The 17,087-nt window shown below is 43.6% G+C and overlaps 1 protein-coding gene across 1 annotated transcript in view; it reads left to right on the top strand.

Moving 5' to 3' along the window:
* Positions 1-14,248, top strand: part of MPP1 (membrane palmitoylated protein 1) — a 75,781-nt gene extending 61,533 nt beyond the window's left edge. Inside the window, exons 8-12 of the mRNA XM_027838961.1 lie at positions 2,139-2,219; positions 3,305-3,385; positions 4,997-5,199; positions 7,377-7,451; positions 13,502-14,248. Of these exons, the coding sequence (XP_027694762.1) occupies positions 2,139-2,219; positions 3,305-3,385; positions 4,997-5,199; positions 7,377-7,451; positions 13,502-13,678 (617 nt within the window). The 3' untranslated portion in view covers positions 13,679-14,248. The remainder of the gene's footprint in view (positions 1-2,138; positions 2,220-3,304; positions 3,386-4,996; positions 5,200-7,376; positions 7,452-13,501) is intronic.
* Positions 14,249-17,087: the final 2,839 nt, after the last annotated feature.

Raw genomic sequence — 17,087 nt, 5'->3', positions numbered from 1 at the left:
TTTTCCAACATTCCCTCCCTAAGTGGAGAATAATGAACTAAACAAGGAAGAGAGGAGATCACAAAAGGATCATAGGTTTAGAACAGGAAGGGACCTTATGGGCTTCTCATTCCAACCCTCTCATTTTACAGGTCAGGAAACTGAGGCTAGGAGAGGTTAGGTGACTTGCCCAGGGTCACATGGCTGCTAAGGGGCTAAAGTGGAATTTAAACCTAGATCTTCCTGACTCCAGTTCAGTACTTGAGGCACTATACCACAAATTTGAATTACATAAGATTGGAAAGATTTTGCATGAACAAAATCAAGGTGACAAAAATAAAATAAGAAAAATGTAATTGGAAGAAAAATCTTTAAATTCTTTAATAAAAACCTGCTATCCAAGATTTCTAGGGATTTAACACAAATATATAAGACCAAGATCTATTGCCTAATGGATAAGTGGTCAAAGGAAATGAACAAACAACTCTCAAGACACATTACCCACTATGATTAACCATGTAAAAGAATGATGCAAGTGAAGAATATAAATCAAACAAGTCTGAGGTTTCATCTAATACCAAACAAAATGCTAAAGATAACCAAAAATGGAAATACATTATTGGTGGATCTGCGAATTGTTCCAACCTTTCTGAAAAGCAATTTGAAATTAGGCTTTTTTTAAAAAAAATGTGACTAAGACATGTATCCATTTACTTTGATCCCGAGATCTCACATCCCAAAGACACTATTCCTGTATGCACCAAAACCAGTCACAGCAAGATTTTGGGGGTAAGCAGAAGACTGTAAACAAAGCCAACCAGCCAACTTCCCTAGCCAAGCAGCCTTCCTTTGTGACAGAGAGTTAAAGAGTAATAAAAGCATTTCAGCAAAAGCAACTGACTTGAGCTGGGTCTGACAGTGTCTGTAATGTGCCACGGGCCTAGTTCTCCACTTTTGCAAGGAGGGTCCTGGAAGGAAATTTTCTCAATTGTTCTCTAGGACCACGCTTATGATTATTCAGTATTCAATTTCATTTTTTTCTTTCCATTGATGTTGTTGCAGTCATTGTATGTAACTTTTTCAGATCTCTTGCTTATTTCATTCTGTATTCACACAAGTCTTCCCAGGCATCTCTGAATTCTGCATACTCATCGTTTCCAATGAAATTAGGGTCAAAGTTATTCCAACACATTCATGTCCCACAATTTGGCTCTCCCTCAGTTGACGGGAACCCACTTGGTTGCCAGTTCTTTGCTACTACAAAAAGTGTTTCTATGAATATTTTGGTGTGGATGGGCCTTTTTTTCCCCCTTTACTCATTTGGTTGCCAGTTCTTTGCCACTACAAAAAGTGTTTCTATGAATATTTTGGTGTGGATGGGCATTTTTTTCCCCTTTGCCCTTCTTGGGGCATGTGCCTAGCAGTGGGATCTCTGGGTCAAAGAGTTACGGACATTTTTTCTCTTTGCATAATTCCAAATTGCTTTCCAGAAGGGTTGGACCAATTCACAGCTAGCACCTATGTCACAATGATGTATTATTGTGCCTGTTTTCCCATAGCCCCTCCAGCATTGCCTCTTTCTGTCTTTTGTTTTCTTTCTTAATTTGCTGGGTGTGAGCTGAACTCCCAGTTAATTAGTTAATTAATATATGATCACCTATCATTAGTAAGTGTCCTTCTGCTTGGTAATTAATATTGGCTGACCTTGGGGCAAATTCCCTCTCTTCTCTGGGCCTCACTTTCCTTGCCTGTAAAATGGACTGGCCAGCTTCTCTGGTCCCTTGTTCTTGTTATCAGTGTCCTTGAACTTGGGCTCCAGGATTTCAAAAATGCTTAGGACATTCAAGGATTTCTTCCAGAATGGTTTCTGCATCAGTGGCTCTAGAGACAGAGTGCTCAAGTTCAAATCCTGCCTCTATTGCTTACTCCCTGTGTGACCTTGGGCAAGTCACTTCCCATCCCTGCTGCTCAGTTTCCTCCTCTGTGAAAGGAGAGAGTTGGGTTAGATGACCTTTGAGTTTCCTCCCAGCTATAGACCAGAAGATGATAAAAGAAAGGGACTGGGAAGAAAGTTGAGTTCTGCCCCAAGGCTTGGAGTGGTGAGGTCCCACAGTACTTGGCTGGGCTCCTGACTCTTGTTGGCTTCTCTTTGCCTCTAGTTTTCGATCAGCTGGATGTGGTTTCCTATGAGGAAGTCGTACAGCTCCCTGCATTCAAAAGGAAGACCCTGGTGCTGATAGGTGTGTGAAGAGGCCTGCATTCCTCAGGCAGCAACCCTGGCCTGCCTCACTGGCAGCAGAGAAAAGCTTCTACCCTCATTGGACAAGTGCTTACTCCAGTGGCATTCATCCCCTGAAAGAGGGGTGAAAGGCAGCAGAGGCGCCATTAGAAGGGCATGTGTGGAGTTGGGGCTGGGGGAGGGGGGGACAGGTAGCAGCCTTTGTCTGGACTTCAGAAACATGGTGTCTGTCATGGCATATGGCTGGAAGCGGCAGCCCAGCACAGGAACCACAAGGGAGGGAATCCAGTTAGGGGGATGGACATGGGGCTAGGTGCTGGGGCTACAGAGACCAAAATGAAACAGTCCCTGGCCTCTAGGAGCTTATAGTCGACTTACTGTGTCAGGCTGAAATATTTACAAAGTCAAAAAGAGATGTCTGGGTTGGAAGATAAGAGGAGCAAGAAAGTTCAAGGAGATGAGGAAGGGAGTGTATCAGGCATGAGGGACAGGCTGGCTGGGCCAAAGTCATGGCCTTCAGCTTGAGTTCTCCAAGAGAGAAACATGGAGACTTCTATCACCCACTTCTGGTATGTTGGCACTGGAAGGATCTTTGATCTCGTGAGAGAGAGAGACAGAGACAAAGCGAGAGATAGACAGACACAGAGGAGGGAGGAAGAGGGAAAGAGAAAGAGAAGGAGAGAGGATGGTCAATCCACATTGAACATGAAGCTGGATGCCTTTCTTGAAGGTTCCCCAGAGCGTTTAAAGATAATTTACCATATGGACACCTGAACCTTTGTAGAAATGGCCTAGACAAAGAAAGAAGGGCTTGAGGAAAGAGGCCCTTGTCCTGCCCTCCCCTGGGGAAAGAGAGGAAGGATGCTTGCCTAGCATTAGGCCCCCTGGCCCTCCCCCTGTCAGTTCACACACTTTAGTCAGAATGGCCAATAGCTGCTGGGATCTGCTCTACCTGGAGCTGAATCACAGGAAGCTAGCTGCCGCAGCTCTGCTCTGCCCTTACTTTCCCCCTTTCCCAAAGTGGTGGTGGCAGCCCACCTGCTGCTAAAATTTCACCTGCTGGCTTTCTCTTCTCTCCCCAAACAGGAGCCAATGGGGTAGGTCGCAGCCACATCAAGAATGCCCTGGTCAACAAGAACCCAGAGAAGTTTGTGTACCCGGCTCCACGTGAGTGCCCCTTGGGAGCTTCAGAGCCAAGCTCTAGTCTGGAAGTCAATTCATCTGCAAATTGGGGGGAGAGGAGGGGGGCTGCATTTAAGGCCTAAGCCAACTCTGTGAAACCTGCAGCAATAGACCGCCAGAGCAGATCTCTTGGCCTTGCCTCTGCCTAGTGCCTGGTGACCCTGGGGCCAGTTTCTCATCACGCTCACAGGCTGAGTTGTCTTTGGCTTAGTCCTTACTCTTTGATCTGAGCCAAGAGTCACATCTTGGCATTGCCCCTGGCCTTATTTGCTTGAGTCCTTGGAGAGAACCTTTGAATACAAATTGGCCTTGGCCTCTGGTCCTACAGTCCGCCACTTGGTTGGTTACCTTGTTGGCTTTTTGAGATGTGAGTTGGGTCAATGGCCCCACTTTGCCCAAGTGGTAAGGATGGCATTGACTTTTGTCTGCTTCCTGCCCAAGGTCCCCAGTATAAAGGGTGACTGGCAGCTGGGTGCGATGCCTTCAGCTCATTTTCCCAATGTCACTTGGCTACTACTTGTGATTGTGGCTGCATCTTCCTCAGTCAGGGAGAGCAAAGGGGCAGAGGAGCCCAGCAGGCCCATGGCCTTCCTACCTCCTATAGCGAAGTGGACTTCCCCTATACATATTTCTAAGTAGGCTCTAGAGAAACTGAGATGAGAAAAAATCAACAAAATGCTTCCTGTCCTTCAAGGAACTTGTCTATAGCATTCCTTTAGGCAGTAAGTATTTGTTAAGCAGCTACCCTGCTCGAGGCAAGGGGCAGGATGACTGGCTTGGTAGATAATGAGCCAACCTAGGAATTGGGAAAATCCAGGTTCAAGCCCTGCCTCTGACACATACGACCCATGTGACTCTGGGCAAGTCACTTAGGCTCTCATTGCCTAGGCATTTCTCTTATGACTAAAAGTTAAAGGCAGATTGTCCATCTGTATTGGTGGGAGGCGTTTCCATACTGGGAATTCCTCTCTGAAATCATAGTTCCAAATTTTCCCCTCCCATCTCCCTCGAAATCCGCAAGGTATACAAAAACAAAATGCAAAACAATCCCAGTTTTTAAGGATCACCCATTCTACTGGGTGGAGATAAGGGGGGCTGGGAGAGATACAATACTGCATACAGAAGTAAATGCAAAATAAACAGAAAGTCCTTTTATAGGAAGGAGAGAAGGTCACACCAGGAAAGGCCTCCTGCTGGGCCATCTGGAAGAAATCTTGAAGGCATTCTAAAGGAGGCAAGGCAGCAGTGAGGAGGGAGGGCATACCAGGCATGGGGAACACATTGTAAAGGCATGGTGATGAAAGATGCAGTGTTATACATGGGAAACAACAAATTGGCCAGTTTGACTGAAACAGAGTGTGGGGGTGGTGAGGGTAGAAAATAACATGAAATAAGTGGGGAAAAAGGTTGTGAAGGATTTTAAATGCCGAACAGAGGCATCGGTACATTAGGCAGTAGGCAACAAGTGAAGGCCTTTGAGCAGGGACGTGACCTGGGCAGCCCTCTGCTTTGGGAAGATAAGTTTGGCAGACTAGTCAGGAGGCAAGGGTGATAGTCCAGCTGATGGACTTGAGTGTTGTCGGCTCTTTTCTGCAGATACCACCCGACCTCCAAAGAAGAGTGAAGAAAATGGGAAGGATTATCACTTCATCTCCACTGAGGAGATGACCAAGAATATCTCAGCCAATGAGTTCTTAGAATTTGGCAGCTACCAGGGCAACATGTTTGGCACCAAATTTGAGACACTGCACCAGATCCATCAGCAGGACAAAGTTGCCGTCCTGGACATTGAGCCCCAGGTGAATGGAATGAGGTCCTGGGCCTCATGGATGGGCAGGGGGCTGGGCCAAAGCACTTTGCTGCCTGCTAGCTTCAGTTGGTTGAAATAGAAAAGCATGCCAGTGGAGTAGCCATTACTAGATAGTAGGAAATGGTGAGGCTACCATACTTAATGACGATAGCAAGAAGACCTGGCTTCAGGTTGGTGGGGGAAGGGCAAGGGTGTCCTTTGAGAAAAGAGACCACCTGTTATTTGTTGGATCCTGAGGCCTGCTATGACTTAGTGTTGTGCTGGCCAAGAAGAGGGGGGAGGGAGGAAGGAAGGAAGGAAGGATGGATAGATGGATGGATGGATGGATGGATGGATTTATTTGTGTAGCCCCAGTCAGCTGAATCTGTCCCTGAAATGGATTGGGTTGGTGTGTGAGCTCAGGCCAGCTCTTACAAGTCCCTTTTTCTCCTCTCATGGAGAAGGGCTATTGCTACATTTAGGATTTGACATGCAGCCTTGGATCAAGGCTGGGAACATGGTGGGTTTTTAAAAAAAACTTTTTTTTAGTAATTCTCTTTCAGTGCAATTGCTTTCCTTTGTAATCTTATGAATTTTATTTCACACCTTTAAAAAATTCTTCTGAAGGGGCAGCTAGGTGGCAAAGTGGATAGAGCACCGGCCCTGAAGTCAGGAGGACCAGCCTCAGACCAAACACTTGACACTTACTAGCTGTGTGACCCTGGACAAGTCACTTAACGCCAATTGCCTAAAACAAAAAACAAAAACAAAAAAAATTCTTCTGAGAAGAGGCCCATAGGCTCCCTCAGCCTGCCAAAAGTGGGGGGGGGGCAGGGGAGGGAGAAGGGTCTATGACTTCAAGGTTTCTGGAAACCTTTGAGTTCTCTCTTCCTAAGACACTATGGAAACTTTGTTTACCAAGGGAGAGTGCCATGCAGGGAAGTATTTGTTTAATTATTTGTTTAATTGCTGTGTTCCTTCTGTCACTTTAGATGAGTGGAATGTTTCTGTTTCCCTCAAACCAAACCCTGACCACCTATAGTTGTGTGTATGTGAGGAGGAGGCACCTTCTTACATCTCTTCTTTGAGGTCATACACACAGGTTTGCAAATCTTCCCCTCAAATAATTTATGGGAAGAGCAGCTAGGTGGCGCAGTGGGTCGAGCACTGGCCCTGGAGTCAGGAGGACCTGAATTCAAATCTGGCCTCAGACACATAACACTTACTAGCTGTATGACCCTGGGCAAGTCACTTACCCCCAATTGCCTTTAAAAAAAAAAAAAGGAAGTAATTTATGGGAGCAGCTAGGTGGCGCACTGGATAGAGCACCAGCCCTGGAGTCAGGAGGACCTGAGCTCAAATCTGGCCTCAGACACATAACACTCACTAGCCATTGCTTAGTGGGAAAAAAAAAATTATGACTTTGGAGGTTGAGAAACCAGTAATAGAAAAGGGAACGTCAGTATTTCCCTGGCCTTGCTTACACACCCTCCTTTCTTTGATCTGAAATTACCAGATCTTTAGTTCGCAATGTTTGGATTCCCACTGTACTACAACAAGAGCCTTCTCAATGCAACACAGATGCACATTGTCATCCTGCTTCTTTCTGCTGAGGGTTGCCTTGGGGGAGCTCTAAGAATTGGGAAGCTTTCTCAGACACCAACCTTCAGGCTGCCTCTGCCCCTGGTTTGAGGCCCTCTTCTTCAGGCCAGCCCTCCTAGCCCACAGGTCCCGCTGAGGCTTCTCCTCCAGGCTCAACCTGCCCACTTGTTTCCAATGCTCATTTTAGAGGAGACTAAGGCCCAGAAATAGGAAGGGCCTTGGCTGAGGTCACACAGATCACCTTCCCTGGATCATAAGAGACAGCAAGCAAGCATTTCTGCAAATGGATCTGAAGAAAGTGGAGGTCAAACCTGATGTCCAGGGCCCCACCATGTAGCAAAGTGCTGATTTCTAAGGGTCACTATTGCATGAGGAGCAGCATGGTAGTGCTACGAGCACAAGCCTTGGTGTCAGCAGAGCCTTGGGTTCAGATCTGGAACCTCTCAGCATCCAGCAAAGGAAGATACCAGTGTCTATTGTACCTCTCTCCCAGGCAGAGCTCTTAAGAGGCTCAAGTGAGGCAGAGTATATTGGCTGAAGTTACTGTTCTTATTTACTCTCGTTTCTTCCCTCTTTCCCTCCCAGACCCTGAAGATTATTCGGACGGCAGAACTGTCCCCCTTCATCGTGTTCATTGCTCCGACAGACAAGGCCCATCAGGTGGGATGGCATTGGGGGAAGGAGGAGGAAGACCTGGGACTAAACATGGAGAGGGCACACTCTGGGATCTGTGTAGCACCCATTCTGACTGCTCCTTGCCTCTATTAAATCAATGATATTTTTGATAAACCCCTGGAGGCAGAGAGAAGGGATGGACCTAGAAAACTCACCCCTTCCAGCTGTCATCCTCTTTTTAACCTACTTGCTGCACTCGAGATATGACTCTCAATCTCCCAGCTCTTTCCCTTTCTTTATAGGCCTATTTTCATGTTTATCTCTTATTCTTTTCTTCCTTCGTTCTTGCTTTCCTTTCTCTGAGCCTCTTCCCCTTTAAAACAAGAGGACTGTTCTCTTGGATTCCTTGGATTCTGAACTTTTTTTGCCCAAACTAAATCATCAGCTGCAAGATTGAGGTGTCTGGTCTTCAGGTCTGCTTGTGAGACTAAATGGTTTTCTTTTTCCCTGCCTGCTCCCTGCCCACCCCACTACCCCCCACCCCATGACTGGAAGGTATGTTTAACTAACTGCCCCTATACCATACCATTCTGCAAAGGCAGAACCCTTGTCTGGGGAAGTTACAAGATAAATGATGGTGAGAGAGAGAAGAAAGGAAGGCCTGGAACCCCTGGGCCACTCCACAGTAGAGGTGGGGTGAGAGCTAGGTATTATTATCCAGCTGTCTGCAGTGACACCTTTTTGAGAATGGCTTCCTTTTCATCCCAAAGGAAGTAGCTGCTAAAAAGGGTTAAGGGAATAGTTCATTATTATAGTACAAGGAGAGATACTCCATATTTGATATGGTTCTTTTGGGAAAACATCTCTCACATCTCCCCTGCAATCCCACCTTTAAGGAAATTCTATTTAATTCAGAGTGTTCATTAAGCACCTACCCTAGGCAATGTCTGATACTAAGGACAAGAAGAAAAAAACCATTCCTGAATAGGCCCCTGCCCTATTCATGCACACTGAGAAGTATGAATTGAGGTCAGTACTCAGAGGAGGGCCAGAGAGCACAGGCCAAAGAGAAGTGCCCTTCCAATATGCAGATCTACTGCTTGCTTGAAATTTCTCTGGAGAAAACAGTACTTAGGAAGATAGTTTGAAAAAGTGTATTGTTGCTTAAAACTAAGGAAGACAGTCAGCTTCCTTCCTGTGTCCTTTGTATGGCAGAGTCATGGTGACTTGGTGGTGATTTTGCCTACGTGATTGTCTCTGTATAGATTGCCAAGATTGTCTCCTAGGAGCTGGATAGAAATGTCTCTTGAGTCCTTGAAGTTGATCAAGAATTAAAGCATGGGGGCAACTAGGTGGTGCAGTGGATAGAGCATCAACCCTGGAGTCAGGAGGACCTGAGTTCAAATCTACCTTCAGACACATAACACTTACTAGCTGTGTGACTCTGGGCAAGTCACTTAACCCCTGTTGCCTCACAAAAAACAAACAAACAAACAAAAAGAATTAAAGTGTGTTCAAATCCGCCCTCAGACACATAACACTCACTAAGCTGTGTGACTCTGGGCAAGTCACTTAACCCCAACTACCTCACAAAAAACAAACAAACAAACAAATAACAACAAGAATTAAAGTGTCTCCATAGCATTTAGAGTTAGTTTCTGATGTGTATGCTATTTAAAAAATTGGAAAATGTTTCAGGCTATTTAAAAGGATTAGGATTTTTAAAACTGGGTTTTAGGATCTGTACAGATCCCCCTTTTCCCAGTTGTGAACGGGATATCCCGTGCCAGTGTGGGTTTGCCAAGACCAGGTAGATCTATATGGGAAAACTGAAGGCATTTAACAAAATTTCTGATCTCCTTGTGGATGGAACGCTATTCAGATAGCACAGTGACTGGCTTGTAACACTTGGATAAGACTTCTGTTAAGTATGCTGCCTGGCAAATGATTACCAGATTTTTTCAATAACATCAAACTGGGAGTAAAAGTTGGATGTCCAAATTGGGATTCCAAAGATCTTGATAGAAATATTTCAGAATATTCAAGAAATATTTATTTAGTGCCTATTATGTATAGAGCCCCATGGCGACAATATATAATATGTAATATATTATGTATTGTCATAATATAGCCACAAAATCCTCAGAGGAGAAGGAGGAGGAAGAAGGCTATTATCTCAGCCTTGCTCAAAGTTCGGAAGTCTTTCAAAGGTGGTGTTCTCTATGCTGTTGTTATAATTCGTTCTAGTTCTGCTGACTTGGCTCTGCATTGGTTCAGAGGGAGCTAGGCGGTGCCACAGGGCACTGGGCCTGAAATCAGGAAGTTGTGGTTCAACTCTTCGTGACCCCATGGTCCATAGCACACCAGGTCTTTCTATCCCTTGAAGTCTCTCCAAGTTCGTGTTCATTGTTTCTGTGACACTATTTATTCATCTCATCTTCTGCCTTCCTCTTCTCCTTTTGCCTTCAATCTTTCCCAACATCAGGGTCCTTTCCAATGATTCCTGTCTTCTCATTATGTGGCCAAAGTATTTAAGCTTCAGCTTAAATTTGACCTTCCAGTAAACAGAGTTAATTTATTAATTGATTGAATTGATCCCCATGCTGTTCAAAGGACTCTGAAAAGTCTTCTCCAGCACCACAATTTGAAAGGGTCGATTCTGCAGTACTCAGTTTTGCTTATAGTCCAATGCTCACAGCCACACATTGCTACTGGAAAAACCATAGCTTTGACTATGAGGACCTTTGTCAGCAAGGTGATGTCTCTGCTTTTTTCATATATTGTTCAGATTTGCCATTTTCCTTTTAAGGAGCAAGAGTTTTTTAATTTTGTGGCTACAGTGGTCATCTGCCATGACGTTTGAGCCCAAGAATATAAAATCTGACACTGCTTCCATTTCTTCTCCCTCTGTTTGCCAGGAAGGGATGGGACAAGTTGCCAAGCTTAATTGTTGTTGGATTTTTTTTTTTTAATGTTAAGCTTCAAGCCAGCTTTTACACTTTCCTCTTTCACCTTCATCAAGAGGCTGTGACCCCATTTGGGGTTTTCTTGGAAAAGATACTGGAGTGGTTTGCCTTTTCCTTCTTCAGCTTATTTTACAAATGAGGAAGTGAAACAAACAGGGTTAAGTGACTTGCCCAGGGTCACATAGCTAGGAATTTTGAGACCAGATATAAACTCAGGAAGATGTTTCCCTGACTTCAGACCCAGCACTCTATCCACTGTGCCACCTGGAGTCAAGAAGACTTGAATTCAAATATGGTCTCAGACATTTCTTAGCTTTGGGTTCTGGGCAAGTCATCTAACCTCTGTCTGCCTCCCTTTCCTACCATTTCTAAAATGAGGATAATAACAGCACCTTCCTCCCAGGGCTGTTGTGAGGATCAGGTGGGATAGTTGTAAAAAGTGCTTACTACAGTGCCTGCCACATGTGTTTCTGAGTCATTCAGTCATGTCTGACTCTTAGTGACCTCATAGACCGTAGCACACCAGGCCCTTCCAACTTGAGGGGCTCACCTTCTGATGTCATATCTTTTTAGTGTTTTAATACTGTCCATTGGGTTTTCTTGGCAAAGATACTGGAGTGATTTGCCATTTCCTGGCACATAGTGGGCTCTTAATAGATACTTATTCCTTTTCCCTTTCCCACTTTCCATTTCATCTTTTCTTATGGAACAACATTGTAATACCATAATTTAACTTTTCCACAATGGTCCAATTTTTTGGACACTGAAGTCTTTTCCTCTGATCTTCTTGGGCTAAACCCAGTAGCAGTATCCGTGACTCAGTTTAGTGGTTTCTTGGGCATCCTTCCAAGTGGTTCTCCAGAATGGTTAGACTAGTTCACAGTCCCATCAACAGTGCATTAGTGTTTCTATTTTCTTACATCCTCACCAGTATTTTCCTCTTTGATCATCTTTGCTAATCTGATGAGTGTGAGGTGGAACATTTATGTTGATTTAATGTGCATTTCTTTAAATGATTAGTGATTTAAAACATTTTTTTCACGATTGTTTGATAGCTAGGATTTCTTCTGAAAACTGCTTATTTCTTTTATCTATTACAATTGGAATGTGTGTGTGTGTGTGTGTGTGTGTGTGTGTATAAAATCTTGCATGAGATTCCTTGTCAGAGAAACTTGCCATCAATTTCCCCAACTTTCTGCTTGTGCTTGTTTCATCATGAACTCTTACCCTTTTGGTTGAGCTGACAGGTAACTTCTTCCTTTCTTCTCTGGTGTGAGAGCTATAAAAGGTCTGTTGAGTTTTCCCAGCAGTTTCTGTCAAATAGTCAAATCATTCCCTCAGTAACTGGCATCTGTGGGTCTGTCATATACTGGGTTCGCTCTTTGGCTTCTCTACCAGTGTTTGGGGGTTTGGAGTACACTTTGAGATCTGGCACTCCACCCAATGCCCCTCCCCTCCTTCCACTTTTCCTTATTACTTTAAGAGTAAATTGAGGTAGTATTGTTCTTTTTATGTCATTTATTATAAGGTGGACAAAATCAGAATGAAATTTAAATGGAAAAAAAAGAGTGAAGAGGGAAACCGGGAAGTATAAAACCAAACACCCATCCAAATGTATATAAAAGATTAGTATTTGTTAATACAAATTGGGAAAGGGTTGTTTATTTAGAAAACTGATTGGGAAAGGAATTGAGCCCCATGTTTGTTCCTTAGTGAATTCTAGCAGGAATAGAAGGTAGCAGGCTGACCTCTCAAGTCATAGCTGAGAGGTGGCTATTTCTCCGGGTGGGGGGGTAAGGAAGGAAGGCAGGCAGGTAACGAAATTTAGTAGATTTCAACCACTTCTCCAGAGCAAAAAACAGGAAAAAAGACAAGAAATCTCAAAGCTGGAGTGGTGCATCACACTCTACAATGGTCAAAGAACACAAATGGGTTTTCAAAGAAACAAGTTGTTTCTTGTCACAAGGGATGGCAGCAAAATCTAGTTCAAAATGAAATTTTTATTAAAAAAAAATAACCTTAAAGATGCTCAACTTAAGAAGGGATAAGTTAAAAGTTAAAACTACTTTGAGACACTGCCTTACAGCCTTTAAACTGCATACCTAAACAAAAGCAGCAAAATACAATGCTGGTAAGGTTGAGAAACAGTTGCTTTGCTGGTACAATTTGTAAATTTTTCTGGAGAGAAGTCTGGTAGTAATGATTGGGCATATACTACCTGAAAGTGTCAAAAATAACAACAAAATATCTGTGTTTACTGTTTATTTTTTCTACTTAATAGTATTTTTTTTCCAATTACACGTAAAGATAGTTCTCAACATTCACTTTTATAAGATTTTGAGTTCCAAATTTTTTTTCTCTCTTCTTCCCACCCCTCCCCAAGATGGCAAAGCAATCTGATACAGGCATGTACAATCATAGTAAACATATTTCCACATAATTCATGTTGTGAAATCAGAACAAAAGAGAAAAACCACCAGAAAGAAGAAAAAACAGTATGCTTCAATCTACATTTCAGACTCCATAGTTCTTTCTCTGGATGTGGATAGCATTTTCCATCATGAGTCTTTTGGAATTGTTTTAGTTCATTGTATTGCTGAGAAGAGTTAAGTGTAACAAAGTTGATCATTACACAGTGTTGCTGTTACTGTGTACAATGTTCTCCTGGTTCTGTCAGTATCAATTCATGTAATGTGTTTACTGTTTAGAGTAGCAGTATGTAATTGCAAAAACTGGAAACAACCTAAGTTAACATAAATACAAAATCAGAATGATCAAAATCAGAAGAAGTTTGAGGGCTACAAAGATTTGTTCCCCTCTCTGGTGTGTGGAGAAGACTGGGAGTGGGGGTGGGGAAGAGGCTGTCCTGTGGAAGCCCCTTCACTTAAGGACCAAGCAGCCCCTGTTCTTCCTGCCCCCGCCCCTTCTCCCATAGGCTGCCCAACTGGGATTCCTTTTGCCTTGTTTTTAACCAGCCACTCATCAGAGAGGTTATCTAAAGTGTCCCTAGGAACAATGTTACACCGAAAGTATAAACAATGTAAGGTTGGAAGGGGGTGGAAGCACTTAGAGACTCATAACCTGTAGAGGCAACACAATTTCATTTAATTGTTCCTTTTCTCTTTGCAGTCAGAAGCTTTGCAGCAACTGCAAAAGGATTCTGAGACTATCCACAACAGATATGCACATTATTTTGATTTCACGCTGGTAAATAATGGTATTGATGAGAGCCTCAAGATATTGCAAGAGGCCTTTGAGCAGGCATGCAGTTCCCCCCAGTGGGTTCCTGTCTCCTGGGTTTACTGAGCACATTAGCTTGGTTTTCCTGATCTTGCCCCAGCACCCAATGGCAGCATGGCTTCCATTGGTCTTCCCCTCTTCACAGTTAGTCCAGGCTTGCTGCTTCTGCTCCTCGACTTACCCACCCACCAAAGATGGGTCATTCTTTGGGACTTGGCAAAGTTGCAGTCAGACCTTTCCTGCAAGAAAGACCTCCCTCTCCAAGAATCATTCTGGAATCACCAGAAGTGGGGATCTAAATTACTGAATAGGAATCAACTGGAAAATCACCGGGAGCTGTGGAGAAAAGGACTGAAAACGAGTCCTAGCTCCTTCTCCTGACCCTGCACGCACAAGCCTCTTCCTCCCACTGCTGCAGCTCTGATTCAGCTCCCTTTCTGCTTCTCTCTTGTTGTCTTGTCTCCCCAAGGAGCACAAGCTTCATCTGGTTTGCTTCGGGGAAGGGCGTCAGTCTTAGTAGAAATGATACAAATGTTTGTTCTTGTGCAATTTTCTTTAAATGCCAAAAACAAAGAGAGGAAACTGATGTGCAGGGAAGCCTTAAGTAGCAATAAAAATGTTGCTGTGCAAATGCCAGTTTTGTCTCCCAGGCCTCAGTAGATGCTTTCCAAAATGTTTTTTCCTCGCCGTCATCAGTTAGGTCATGGAGCTTGAGTCCTGTTGCTGCAGCCATGTGCCACTTGGGACTTGGGAGTGTACATTCCCGTTTCCACATCTCTACCCTTGAGGCATTTGAAAGACAACAAGCAACCCCTTAACTCTGTTCTAACCATGACTTTTGGGACTTCTCAGTGTCCCAACACTCTAAACCCAAGCATAGAAGCACCCCAATTCACCATTCCCTTTTCTTCAAAGCTATTGAACATTATTGGCTCCTAAAACTTGACTTCATACCCAGGCCACGTTTTGCCATCTCATCCCACAATGCCAAATTCATTGCTGAAATCAAGGTCCAAACTACTAACCTTATTTAAAAAAAAAAGTCTAGTTTTGCAAGTTCACCACCTGCCTAGCTTTCAGAAGCCACCCCCCCCCCTTTTAAAGAAATTGTGACACTTCACTTATGGAATCTCAGCTGATGTCATTTACCTCTCCTGACTCCAATCTCCCATCTCTGACATCTCAAACTCAACATGTCCCAAACAACCCATTCAACTCCCTTCAGCCTCTCTCACTTCCAGCCTGTCTTTTGAAACATCTCCTGACACTTTTTGCTCGACACTCTGGCGCTGCAACCACTCTAGTACAGGCCCTCATTACCCCACTCCAGTCCATCCTCCTTTAGTGGGAGCCACCAAAGTGATTTTCCTAAAACACAGGTCCCATCATGTCACCCTACCTTTCCAGTCCTCTCATACCTTATTCATAGACATGCACTCTTTGTTCCAGTGACTATATCCATATAGATATAAATATCTACACAGAGATATTTATATCACACTGTCCCAAAAATCTTAGTGCAGTTAGCTTTTTAATTCTAAAAGTATGCTACAAACTTACAAAAAAATGTGAAAACTTCTTTTGTAATCATTTGTCGCATAGGCAATGCAACAGATTACTTTTTTTTTTTGGTTAGGCAATGGGGTTAAGTGACTTGCCCAGGGTCACATAGCTAGTGTGATGTGTCTGAAGCTGGATTTGAACTCAGGTCCTCCTGAAACCAGGGCCAGTGCTCTATCCACTGCACCACCTAGCTGCCCCCGACAGATTACTTTCTGAGAGCAGGTCCTCTTGCTTGGCCACTTCAGTCACTTCATGACCCTGTGGACCATGGGGATCTTGGCAAACATACTCGAGTGGTTTTCCATTTCCTTCTCCAGCTCATTTTACAGATGAGGAAACTGTGGCAAACAGAGGCTGGATTTCAACTCAAGTCTTGCTGACTCCAGGCCCAGCACTCTATGCATTGAGCTACCTTTTAGTCACTTGACCCCATTTTTACTTGTGGGGGTCACATCAAAACCTCGTTTTTTGGATGATCTTGAGGCCAGGACTACAAGTCAGTGAGTAGCAGCAGCTGAGAAAAGTTTTTACAAAGTTCAAAAATTGACTTACAGTAGTTAGCACAAGTTGGTTATATGAAACTTTATAAAGAAAGATAAAATTTTTAAAATGTAAAAATGTAAAATGAAATTTTTAAAATGTAAATACAAGGTTTTTTCTTCTTTTTTGTAAGTAGGACTTACTTACACTTTTTGAAGCTATTGAAGCTTAAGCACTAAGACTTTGGGACACCCCCTCTCTGTCACATACACCACCAGGAATTCTGGGAATCCTCTTGACAAAATCTTATTTCTGGGTGACTGTAACCCAGCATTCCTTAGGGAACAAAGAGTTGCCTCTCTCAGAGCACCCTGGCAGCATTTTGGAGCTATCCTTACTCCCTTCACACTCTCCACTTCTGCACAATGGAAGGTTACACCTCCATCTAAGATATCCCTTTCCCCTTATCAGATCCCCTTAGCCCCACTTATAGATACACTAAACTGTCCTTGGTAACTTGGAGTATAGAGGCATCCCTCAAGTCCCTTCTTTCAGGGAGACCAACCTACACTTGATAAAAAGATGAGACACTTGGCTGTGGTAGAAATACAAACACTGCATACTCAACATTTGTTGTTCAGTCACGGGACTCTTACGACACTAATGGGGTTTTCTTGGCAGAGATACTGGAGCGGTTTGTCATTTCCTTCTCCAGTCCACACTCAATTTAAGTCAAAACTTGTCATACTCTCCATACTCCAGACCCCCAATCTTGGAAAAAGATAAGCCATTGCCTTTCAAACCTCACTTTAATAGTTTCTTGGCAACCATACCCCATTTCTTTTCTTCTTAACTCTTTCCCATTATATCTACTCTCTCCTCCTCCCAGTTCTCCCAAATTTCAATATGCCCCTCAAAATCACCTTTGAAATTTTCTTTCTCCAACCTCTAATTCAAATCTAGACCTTTCCAGCAAAACAAACTTGTAAGACCAGCACTGCTAAATGATGCAATTGGGAAAACCCCTCAGGTCAGACCCAAACTAGAAGTTGCAGGTTTTGAAGGAAGTGGAGGATGGTCCACTTTTAAGAAAGCATGGCATTAGTCTTCTGTTGCATCAAGATTTACAGGAAGGTGTTTTTTTGAGTGCAGAGGTCCTGGGTTCATCCTAGTTCTGGGTGATCTGAGAGCCTTTCACCCTTTTTGGTTTGGTTTGTTTTTTCCACCTCATGGTAGGGAGACCCACAACTCAAAACTTCTCATCTGTTGTCATTTTTCAGAACCCTCATGTATCCAGCCCCATTGGCATAACAATGCTCATCTTCGCCCTGGGGCAACATTGTTGTTGCTCAATTATACATATAAATTATACAATATCAATAACATTATATATATAAACTACACACAATCAACTTCTTTACATACTTTTTTT

The sequence above is a fragment of the Vombatus ursinus genome, unplaced genomic scaffold (assembly GCF_900497805.2).
Source record: "Vombatus ursinus unplaced genomic scaffold, bare-nosed wombat genome assembly UNPS02014831.1, whole genome shotgun sequence".
In the NCBI taxonomy this organism is placed as follows: domain Eukaryota; kingdom Metazoa; phylum Chordata; class Mammalia; order Diprotodontia; family Vombatidae; genus Vombatus; species Vombatus ursinus.
This window is presented reverse-complemented; position numbering and strand designations above follow the sequence as displayed.